The sequence below is a fragment of the Bombina bombina genome, chromosome 1 (genome assembly GCF_027579735.1).
Source record: "Bombina bombina isolate aBomBom1 chromosome 1, aBomBom1.pri, whole genome shotgun sequence".
Lineage (NCBI taxonomy): Eukaryota > Metazoa > Chordata > Amphibia > Anura > Bombinatoridae > Bombina > Bombina bombina.
The window spans coordinates 1,488,388,137-1,488,401,041 of NC_069499.1; the positions used below are offsets into that span (position 1 = coordinate 1,488,388,137).

Here is a 12,905-nt window from a genome sequence, read left to right on the forward strand (position 1 = left end):
TTAGGGGGCTTAGATTAGGTGTAATTAGCTTAAAATTCTTGTAATCTTTTTTTATTTTTTGTAATTTAGTGTTTGTTTTTTTTGGTAATTTATTTTATTGTATTTAATTTTATTTTAGTTTAGATAATTGTTTATTTAATTTATTGATAGTGTAGGTGTATTTGTTACTTAGGTTAGGATTTATTTTACAGGTAATTTTGTAGTTATTTTAACTAGGTAGCTATGAAATAGTTATTAACTATTTAATAGCTATTGTACCTAGTTAAAATAAATACAAAGTTGCCTGTAAAATAAATATAAAACATAAAATAGCTACAATGTAAATATGAATTATATTGTAGCTATCTTATGTTTTATTGTATAGGTAAGTATTTAGTTTTAAATAGGAATAATTTATTTAATGATAGTAAATTTGCTTAGTTTTATTTAAATTATATTTATGTTAGGGGGGTGTTAGGGTTAGGGTTAGACTTAGGTTTAGGGGTTAATAACTTTATTATAGTAGCGGCGACGTTGGGGGCGGGAGATTAGGGGTTAATAATTGTAGGTAGGTGGCGGCGATGTTAGGGAGGGCAGATTAGGGGTTAATAAAATGTATTATAGTGTTTGCGAGGCGGGAGTGCGGCGGTTTAGGGGTTAATACATTTATTATAGAGGCGGCGATGTCCGGTCGGCAGATTAGGGGTTAATAAGTGTAGGTAGGTGGCGGCGAGGTTGGGGGGGGCAGATTAGGGGTTAATAAATATAATATAGGTGTCGGCGATGTTAGGGACAGCAGATTAGGGGTTCATAGGGATAATGTAGGTGGCGGCGGTGTCCGGTTGGAAGATTAGGGGTTAAATAAATTTATTTTAGTGTTTGCGATGTGGGGGGCCCTCGGTTTAGGGGTACATAGGTAGTTTATGGGTGTTAGTGTACTTTATAGCACAGTAGTTAAGAGCTTTATGTTCTGGCGTTAGCCCATTAGTGATGTCGCGAACCTAAAATTTTGCGTTCGCGAACGGCGAACGCGAACTTCCGCAAATGTTCGCGAACAGGGCGAACCGCCATTGACTTCAATGGCCAGGTGAATTTTAAAACCCACAGGGACTCTTTCTGGCCACAATAGTGATGGAAAAGTTGTTTCAAGGGGACTAACACCTGGACTGTGGCATGCGGGAGGGGGATCCATGGCAAAACTCCCACGGAAAATTACATAGTTGATGCAGAGTCTGGTTTTAAGCCATAAAGGGCATAAATCACCTAACATTCCTAAATTGTTTGGAATAACGTGCTTTAAAACATCAGGTATGATGTTGTATCGATCAGGTAGTGTAAGGGTTACGCCCGCTTCACAGTGACAGACCGAACTCCCCGTTTAACGCACCGCAAACAACCGCAAACAGTCCATTTGCACAACCACGAGATCGATAGATTTGATAGATAGATAGATAGATACATAGATTACGTAGATCAATAGATGCAATATATATTTGATAGATACCAATTACATAGATCAAAAGATGCAATATACATTAGATAGATACGAATTACATAGATCAAAAGAGGCAATTTACATTTGATAGATACAAATTACATAGATCAAAAAATGCAATATACATTTGATAGATACGAATTACATCAATAGATGCAATATACATTTGATAGATACCAATTACATAGATCAAAAGATGCAATATACATTTGATAGATATGAATTACATAGATCAATAGATGCAATATACATTTGATAGATACAAATTACATAGATCAATAGATGCAATATACATTTGATAGATACGAATTGCATAGATCAATAGATGAAATATACATTTGATAGATACCAATTACATAGATCGAAAGATGCAATATACATTTGATCGATACCAATTACATAGATCAAAAGATGCAATTTACATTTGATAGATACGAATTACATAGATCAAAAGATGCAATATACATTTGATAGATACGAATTACATAGATCAAAAGATGCAATATACATTTGATAGATATGAATTACATAGATCAAAAGATGCAATATACATTTGATAGATACAAATTACATGGATCAAAAGATGCAATATACATTTGATAGATACGAATAACATAGATCAAAAGATGCAATATACATTTGATAGATACGAATTACAGAGATCAATAGATGCAATATATATTTGATAGATACGATTGATAGTTAGATAGATTCGATAGATAAATAGATAGATTTGATAGATATATAATTTCCCTGACAGAGTATAACAATAAGACATGCGGTCTGGGACCCTTGGTGTGTTAAGTACTAAGTAGTACTATTCTTATCAGTTTAATTCCTGTTACTCCCCCTATCGGGGGAGGTCTATATGGCCTTGATTTTCGGAACAGGGAGATGGAAGAAGATGCTTGGTCTGTCCTCCTACTTCAAATTTGACCGAAACACAAGTGGCTGTCACAAAACAGTCCGGCCACGAGATCGATAGATTTGATAGATAGATAGATCCATAGATTACATAGATCAATAGATGCAATATACATTTGATAGATACCAATTACATAGATCAAAAGATGCAATATACATTTAATAGATACGAATTACATAGATCAAAAGATGCAATATACATTTGATAGATACGAATTACATGGATCAAAAGATGCAATATACATTTGATAGATACGAATTACATAGATCAATAGATGCAATATACATTTGATAGATACACATTACATAGATCAAAAGATGCAATATACATTTGATAGATATGAATTACATAGATCAATAGATGCAATATACATTTGATAGATACGATTTTAAGGAGTGTGTATAACCATAAGCTTACTGGTGTGTTTTTAAAAGCTAGTCCTGAGTGAAATAAAGCAATAGTAGTAGTTCCTTCTGGAACAGGTAGTCCTGTCTGATTCTTTCAGGTATACCAGTTGCAGAGGTTCTGTAATGCTGCCTGACTGAGACATATCACTGTTATCTACATCCTCTGTCAATGATGGTTGCGCATCACTCATTTCTTCCAACTGATGTGTAAATAACTCCTCTGACAGATCAACTGAAGCAGCTGTGGTGCTAGTGTTGGTGGTGGCGGCAGGCGGACGAGTGGCACTGGTCACTTGAGAGGTGCCCGAAGCGAAGCTGGAGGTGGATGGTGCGTCAAGGTTAGGAGCGGAAGCTGTAGAAGATTGGGTGTCCTGTGTTAGCCATTCAACTAGGTCCTCCTCAGAACTTTTCGCGTTCATGGCACGTGGCCTCTGAACACTGTGCATTATTGTAGGGTCAAAGGGAATCACAGCACCACGACCACGACGGCACCTGCGGGGTGGCCTGCCTCTGCCTGTCATTTTTTTTTTAAAATGTAGACTTACACTACTATTAAACAAAATATGAGTGGTGCCACTGGGCAAGTGGGCACAGTATACACTGTGAGCCTGACACAAAAAAGCAGACTGATGTTTCACAATCCAAAAAGTTTATTTTTTTTAAATGTACACTTACACTACTATTAAACAAGATATGAGTGGTGGCACTGGGCAAGTGGGCACAGTATACGCTGTGAGCCTGACACAAAAAAGCAGACTGATGTTTCACAGTGAAAAATGTTTATTTTTTAAATATTTAAACTACTGTTACAACAAATATGAGTGGTGCCACTAACTTGGCAAGTGGGCCTGGCACACACGCTGGCAGGCAGGCAGGCAAATGCAATAAGATTACAATAGCAGACTGATGTTTCACAGTCCAAAAAGTTTTTTTTTTAAATTATTTACACTACTGTTACAACAAATATGATTGGTGGCACTAGTTGGCAAGTGGGCCTGGCACACACGCTGGCAGGCAGGCAACTTCAATTAGATTACACTAGCAGACTTATGTTTCACAGTCAAAAATTTATTTTTTTAAAATATTTACACAACTGTTATAACAAATATGATTGGTGGCACTAGTTCGCAAGTGGGCCTGGCACACACGCTGGCAGGCAGGCAACTGCAATTCGATTGCACTAGCAGACTGATGTTTCACAGTCAAAAAAGTTTTTTTTTTAAATATTTACACTACTGTTATAACAAATATGAGTGGTGGCACTAGTTGGCAAGTGGGCCTGGCAAAAACACTGGCAGGCAGGCAACTGCAATTAGATTGCACTAGCTGACTGATGTTTCACAGTCAAAAAAGTTATTTTTTTAAATATTTACACTACTGTTATAACAAATATGATTGGTGGCACTAGTTGGCAAGTGGGCCTGGCACACACACTGGCAGGCAGGCAACTGCAATTAGATTACACTAGCTGACTGATGTTTCACAGTCAAAAAAGTATTTTTTTTAAATATTTACACTACTGTTATAACAAATATGATTGGTGGCACTAGTTGGAAAGTGGGCCTGGCACACACGCTGGCAGGCAGGCAACTGCAATTAAATAACACTAGCAGAGTGATGTAAAAAAATAAATTAAAAATATTTACACTAATGTTACAACAGATATGAGTGGTGGCACTGAGGATGGAAGTAGGCACAGTATATGCTGGGAGCCTGACACACAGGCTGGCACTAGTGGCAGGCTGGCCTGGCAACTAAAATTAAATAACACTTGCAGACTGATGTAAAAGTTTTTTTTTTTTTAAATTTACACTAATGTTACAACAGATATGAGTGGTGACACTGAGGATGGAAGTAGGCACAGTATATGCTGGGAGCCTGACACACAGGCTGGCACTAGTGGCAGGCTGGCCTGGCAACTAAAATTAAATAACACTAGCAGACTGATGTAAAAGTTTTTTTTAAAAAAGTTACACTAATGTTACAACAGATATGAGTGGTGACACTGAGGATGGAAGTAGGCACAGTATATGCTGAGAGCCTGACACACAGGCTGGCAGTGCACTAGTGGCAGGCTGGCCTGGCAACTAAAATTAAATAACACTAGCTGATGTAAAAGTTTTTTTTTAAAAAGTTACACTAATGTTACAACAGATATGAGTGGTGGCACTGAGGATGAAAGTAGGCACAGTATATGCTGGGAGCCTGACACACAGGCTGGCACTAGTGGCAGGCTGGCCTGGCAACTAAAATTAAATAACACTAGAAGACTGATGTAAAAGTTTTTTTTATAAAGTTACACTAATGTTACAACAGATATGAGTGGTGGCACTGAGGATGGAAGTAGGCACAGTATATGCTGGGAGCCTGACACACAGGCTGGTACTAGTGGCAGGCTGGCCTGGCAACTAAAATTAAATAACACTAGCAGACTGATGTAAAAGGTTTTTTTTTAAAAATTACACTAATGTTACAACAGATAGGAGTGGTGGCACTGAGGATGGAAGTAGGCACAGTATATGCTGGGAGCCTGACACACAGGCTGGCACTAGTGGCAGGCTGGCCTGGCAACTAAAATTAAATAACACTAGCTGATGTAAAGGTTTTTTTAAAAAAAGTTACACTAATGTTACAACAGATAGGAGTGGTGGCACTGAGGATGGAAGTAGGCACAGTATATGCTGGGAGTCTGACACACAGGCTGGCACTAGTGGCAGGCTGGCCTGGCAACTAAAATTAAATAACACTAGCAGACTGATGTAAAAAGTAAAAATAAAAAAAGTTACACTAATGTTACAACAGATATGAGTGGTGGCACTGAGGATGGAAGTAGGCACAGTATATGCTGAGAGCCTGACACACAGGCTGGCAGTGCACTAGTGGCAGGCTGGCCTGGCAACTAAAATTGAATAACACTAGCTGATGTAAAAGTTTTTTTTTTAAATGTACACTAATGTTACAACAGATATGAGTGGTGGCACTGAGGATGGAAGTAGGCACAGTATATGCTGGGAGCCTGACACACAGGCTGGCACTAGTGGCAGGCTGGCCTGGCAACTAAAATTATAGAACACTAGAAGACTGATGTAAAAGTTTTTTTTTTATAAAGTTACACTAATGTTACAACATATATGAGTGGTGGCACTGAGGATGGAAGTAGGCACAGTATATGCTGGAAGCCTGACACACAGGCTGGCACTAGTGGCAGGCTGGCCTGGCAACTAAAATTAAATAACACTAGCTGATGTAAAAAGTTTTTTTTAAAAAAGTTACACTAATGTTACAACAGATAGGAGTGGTGGCACTGAGGATGGAAGTAGGCACAGTATATGCTGGGAGCCTGACACACAGGCTGGCACTAATGGCAGGCTGGCCTGGCAACTAAAATTAAATAACACTAGCAGACTGATGTAAAAGTTTTTTTTTAAAAAATGTACACTAATGTTACACCAGATATGAGTGGTTGAAAACAGAGCAATTAGGCACAGTATATGCTGTGGGCCTGACACACAGGCCTGATGGAAAATGAAATTAGATTACACTAGCAAACTGATGTAAAAGTTTTTTTTTTTTAAATTTACACTAATGTTACACCAGATATGAGTGGTGGCACAGAGCAATTAATCACAGTATATGCTGTGGGCCTGACACACAGGCCTGATGGAAAATTAAATTAGATTACACTAGCAAACTGATGTAAAAGTTTTTTTTTTTAAATTTGCACTAATGTTACACCAGATATGAGTGGTGGCACAGAGCAATTAATCACAGTATATGCTGTGGGCCTGACACACAGGCCTGATGGAAAATGAAATTAGATTACACTAGCAAACTGATGTAAAAGTTTTTTTTTTTTTAATTTACACTAATGTTACACCAGATATAAGTGGTGGCACAGAGCAATTAATCACAGTATATGCTGTGGGCCTGACACACAGGCCTGATGGAAAATGAAATTAGATTACACTAGCAAACTGATGTAAAAGTTTTTTTTTTTTAAATTTACACTAATGTTACACCAGATATAAGTGGCGGCAATGAGCAAGTAGGCACAGTATATGCTGTGAGCCTCACACACAGGCTGACAGGCAGGCAAATGCAATTAGATTACAAAAAAAAAAAAAAACGACTGAAGTTCTAGCCCTAAAAAGGGCTTTTTGGGCTGAAGTTCTAGCCCTAAAAAGGGCTTTTTGGGGTGCTGTCCTTACAGCAGAGATCAGATGAGTCCTTCAGGACTGTAGTGGACACTGAATACACTAGCCTAGCTATCAATTTCCCTATAAAATCAGCAGCAGCAGCACTATCCCTCTTTACACACATTCTAGAACTTATACATATTGAAGTTATATGGCCTCTAATAAGAGAAATTGATCCCTCCCCACCATATTAATTTTTCACCTTGTATTGCAACTATGAGGTTACTCACAACCCTAACCATAATCCATATTTTGTGACATTGTTTATTAATTTATAACATTTATTTTGATATTAATGGTTCGTGGCTGTTTTGTATTATTGTAAAACCTTTTAATCTTCCTTCTTTAAACCTTACATTAAAGTTATATTTGGGAGAATGTTGAGGGAACTAAATACTTAACAGGGCAGTCATGTCCAAAAAAAACTTTCATAATTTAAATAGGGCATGTAATTTTGAACAACTTCCCAATTTACTTTTATCACCAATTTTGCTTTGTTCTCTTGGTATTCTTAGTTGAAAGCTAATTCTAGGAGGTTCATATGCTAATTTCTTAGACCTTGAAGACTGCCTCTAATCTGAATGAATTTTGACCACTAGAGGGCATTAGTTCATGTGTTTCATATAGATAACATTGAGCTCATGCACGAGAAGTGACCTAGGAGTGAACACTGATTGGCTAAAATGCAAGTCTGTCAAAAGAACTGAAATAAGGGGGCAGTCAGCAGAAGCTTAGATACAAGGTAATCACAGAGGTAAAAAGTATATTAATATAACTGTGTTGGCTGTGCAAAACTGGGGAATAGGTAATAAAGGGATTATCTATCTTTTTAAACAACAAAAATTCTGGTGTTGACTGTCCTGTTAATACCATTTTGCAATAACCCCGGAAAAGAGAAATCTACGGAAATAATAACAAACACTCCTATCAAAATACATATCTAGAACTTGGCAGCTTCATTATTGACCATTATCATTTGATCATTCAATAAGCAAAACTCACCAAAATGCTAAATCCTTCACCCGCATCATCTTCATGATCTCTCTCATTTCACTCCTCTCCCTTGTGACATAAATGGCCAAGAGGTACGTCATCGAGACATAACACATAGCAATGGCAAAACTATATATAATTGTTTGTAGGTTTTGTCTGTACATAATACCGAAGAATTTCATCCTGGTTGCTACAATGGATGCCATGTTTTCCCATACCAAATGATTGGTGGTCAGCTGGAAAATATCAGATAATTAACTGTTATTTCAATACGTTTGTAGTATAATTGTACAGTTAATTAAAATGAGGAAGAAGAATTGAAACTGAAGTATTATTGTAACATGATAACAGCTTTTTGTGTCTTTAAAAAGTGATACCAAGATTTAAAACTCTTGATGCTATTTGTAATTCAAACTGATTTAATAAGATTTTCTTCTAAGCGGTATAATATGAGTGTAACTTTATATTTGAATATATTTATGTTGTGTTTGGTGCAAATTTTACTTACACTTTTCCCTTTACGCAAAGTTTTTAGTCACGCTAACCCTACAATTATCAGCAGACCTGTTAATAAATAGGAATGTACAAAGTACAAGAAGCCATCCATTGATACTTGAGAAACACAGGAGCTTAAAGGGACATAATACCCAAATATTGAAGCACCTGAAACAGATGCACTGAAACTAAAATATCACCTGAACATATTAATAATACATTGAAAAGTACAGTTACACTCATAATAACACTCTGATAAAATTAGTAAAAATAAAATAAAAAATACACAAAACAGTTACAGGACACCTATATTGGGTCCACAAAAAAGAGAATTGTGGAGGGTGCTCAGTGCCGGACAATAATATTAAATCAAAAGAAAGAAAAGGAAGCACCAATAGAAGCACTCACTTGCGAGTCAATTATTATGAAGGGGTAGGAAAAGAAGTATATAAAATATAGCTTGTATTAAGTTATAAATAAAAATTCTGTAACTCACGGAAATACACAAAACAACATGCATATACAATATTAAAAATGGCACAGATCGGACCTGTGTGAGACTGCCATATAATAGTAAATATAGACAAATAATCTATCAGTAAGACCCCCCAGAACGGCAGTTAAAGTGCCTTAGCATAAAGCAGGGACACTGTCCCAAATCAAACTACTTAAAGAGCATCACTGCGGAGGGTCCCCTGTTCATAACACTATAGCTAGCTACAATTGTATGTGGAACAAATTTCCCACACACAAAGGCTATCTGTATGACTAATAACAAACTGCAGCAGTTCTATTATCAAATATGGGACACTGTTCCAGAAAATTTATGCCACAGTCATGCAATATCTTAGAACAGAAAGCTAGGGTGAAATGCACACCAGGCAACAGTTACCTGAAGTGAGCTGCCTGTATGTGTTAAATTTGTTTCACATACCATTATAACTAGCCTCATATTATTAATTGAGCTTTCTGTTCTAATATAGTGCAGAAAAGCTCAAATTTCATGTGTTCGAGCACACCTATTTACTTTCAACTTGTTATATGTGCGTAAGTTAGCGCGGTCACGATATTGCATATCACATCTGTCATAACCAGCACTGTTAATCTGCTTAGGGGACCTCACTCCTTACCTTTGGGTTAGCGCACTCTTGACTTCCTCTGTATCCTCCAGCGGGTCGCGCTGTCCTCCTTTGCTTCTTGCACACTATGCCATTGGGTCTCTGTTTAAGGGTGATTTTCTGGCACTCTATTTGCCCGTATCTTGGAGGCATGCTTTTTCCAGTCCTTGGCACACTATTTAAGGACTCTTCCACTGCTTTTTTACCCTAACGCACAACTCGTAATCTAGCCGTCTGTTTTAACTAACAATTAAACTAATATAACTATTAAACTAAAATTAAACTAACTACCAATTAAAGAAAACTAAAATACACATTAAAAAAATCCTAACACTACTATAAAAATTACAAAGTATTTTTATAGTAGTGTTAGGATTTTTTTAATGTGTATTTTACTTTTCTTTAATTGGTAGTTAGTTTAATTTTAGTTTAATAGTTATATTAGTTTAATTGTTAGTTTAAACTTACGCCTAGATTTAGAGTTTTGCGGCCAAAGGGGTGCGTTAGCTAAGCGTACCGCTGGTATTTAGAGTTCACAGAATGGCTGGGTTTTCAGTGCGTTAGGCTCCAAAAAGGGAGCGTAGAGCATAATTTAACGCCACTGCAACTCTCGATACCAGCGGTGCTTACGGACGCGGCCAGCTTCAAAAACGTGCTCGTGCACGATTCCCCCATAGGAAACAATGGGGCTGTTTGAGCTGAAAAAAAACCTAACACCTGCAAAAAAGCCGCGTTCAGCTCCTAACGCAGCCCCATTGTTTCCTATGGGGAAACACTTTCTACGTCTGCACCTAACACTCTAACATGTACCCCGAGTCTAAACACCCCTAACCTTACACTTATTAACCCCTAATCTGCCGCCCCCGCTATCGCTGACCCCTGCATATTATTTTTAACCCCTAATCTGCCGCTCCGTACACCCCCGCCACCTACATTATCCCTATGTACCACTAATCTGCTGCCCTAACATCGCCGACCCCTATATTATATTTATTAACCCCTAATCTGCCGCCCCCAACGTCGCCTCCACCTATCTACACTTATTAACCCCTAATCTGCCGACCGGACCTGAGCGCTACTATAATAAATGTATTAACCCCTAATCCGCCTCACTCCCACCTCAATAACCCTATAAGAAATAGTATTAACCCCTAATCTGCCCTCCCTAACATTGCCGACACCTAACTTCAAGTATTAACCCCTAATCTGCCGATCGGAGCTCACCGCTACTCTAATAAATTTTTTAACCCCTAAAGCTAATTCTAACCCTAACCCTAACACCCCCCTAAGTTAAATATAATTTTATTCTAACGAAATAAATTAACTCTTATTAAATAAATTAATCCTATTTAAAGATAAATACTTACCTGTAAAATAAACCCTAATATAGCTACAATATAAATTATAATTATATTGTAGCTATTTTAGGATTAATATTTATTTTACAGGCAACTTTGTAATTATTTTAACCAGGTACAATAGCTATTAAATAGTTAATAACTATTTAATAGTTACCTAGTTAAAATAATAACAAAATTACCTGTAAAATAAATCCTAACCTAAATTACAATTAAACCTAACACTACACTATCAATAAATTAATTAAATAAAATACCTACAATTATCTACAATTAAACCTAACACTACACTATCAATAAATTAATTAAATACAATACCTACAAATAAATACAATTAAATAAACTAACTAAAGTACAAAAAATAAAAAAGAACTAAGTTACAAAAAATAAAAAAATATTTACAAACATTAGAAAAAAATTACAACAATTTTAAACTAATTACACCTACTCTAAGCCCCCTAATAAAATAACAAAGACCCCCAAAATAAAAAAATGCCCTACCCTATTCTAAATTACAAAAGTTCAAAGCTCTTTTACCTTACCAGCCCTTAAAAGGGCCCTTTGCGGGGCATGCCCCAAAGAATTCAGCTCTTTTGCCTGTAAAAAAAAACATACAATACCCCCCCCCCCAACATTACAACCCACCACCCACATACCCCTAATCTAACCCAAACCCCCCTTAAATAAACCTAACACTAAGCCCCTGAAGATCTTCCTACCTTGTCTTCACCATGCCAGGTATCACCGATCGTTCCAGGCTCCGAAATCTTCATCCAAGCCCAAGCGGGGGCTAGACATCCATCATCCGGCTGAAGTCTTCTATCAAGCGACGGCTGAAGAAGTCCCGAAGAGGCTCCAAAGTCTTCATCCTATCCGGGAAGAAAAGTAGATCCGGACCGGCAACCATCTTCTTCCAAGCGGCATCTTCTATCTTCATCCGATGAGGACCAGCTCCATCTTGAAGACCTCCACCGCAGACCCATCTTCTTCTTCCGACGACTTCCCGACGAATGACGGTTCCTTTAAGGGACGTCATCCAAGATGGCGTCCCTCAAATTCCGATTGGCTGATAGGATTCTATCAGCCAATCGGAATTAAGGTAGGAAAATTCTGATTGGCTGATGGAATCAGCCAATCAGAATCAAGTTCAATCCGATTGGCTGATTAAATCAGCCAATCAGATTGAGCTTGCATTCTATTGGCTGTTCCGATCAGCCAATAGAATGCGAGCTCAATCTGATTGGCTGATCGGATCAGCCAATCGGATTGAACTTGATTCTGATTGGCTGATTCCATCAGCCAATCAGAATTTTCCTACCTTAATTCCGATTGGCTGATAGAATCCTATCAGCCAATCGGAATTCACGACGCCATCTTGGATGACGTCCCTTAAAGGAACCGTCATTCGTCGGGAAGTCGTCGGAAGAAGAAGATGGGTCCGCGGTGGAGGTCTTCAAGATGGAGCCGGTCCTCATCGGATGAAGATAGAAGATGCCGCTTGGAAGAAGATGGTTGCCGGTCCGGATCTACTCTTCTTCCCGGATAGGATGAAGACTTTGGAGCCTCTATGGGACTTCTTCAGCCGTCGCTTGATAGAAGACTTCAGCCGGATGATGGATGTCTAGCCCCCGCTTGGGCTTGGATGAAGATTTCGGAGCCTGGAACGATCGGTGATACCTGGCATGGTGAAGACAAGGTAGGAAGATCTTCAGGGGCTTAGTGTTAGGTTTATTTAAGGGGGGTTTGGGTTAGATTAGGGGTATGTGGGTGGTGGGTTGTACTGTTGGGGGGGGGTATTGTATGTTTTTTTTTACAGGCAAAAGAGCTGAATTCTTTGGGGCATGCCCCGCAAAGGGCCCTTTTAAGGGCTGGTAAGGTAAAAGAGCTTTGAACTTTTGTAATTTAGAATAGGGTAGGGCATTTTTTTATTTTGGGGGTC

The 12,905-nt window shown here is 38.0% G+C and overlaps 1 protein-coding gene across 1 annotated transcript in view; it reads right to left on the bottom strand.

Moving 5' to 3' along the window:
• The window catches only part of LOC128653797 (ABC-type organic anion transporter ABCA8), a 669,484-nt gene that overhangs the window by 488,652 nt on the left and 167,927 nt on the right, over nucleotides 1–12,905 (bottom strand). Inside the window, exon 6 of the mRNA XM_053707306.1 lies at nucleotides 8,005–8,231. Coding sequence (XP_053563281.1) covers nucleotides 8,005–8,231 — 227 coding nt within the window. The remainder of the gene's footprint in view (nucleotides 1–8,004; nucleotides 8,232–12,905) is intronic.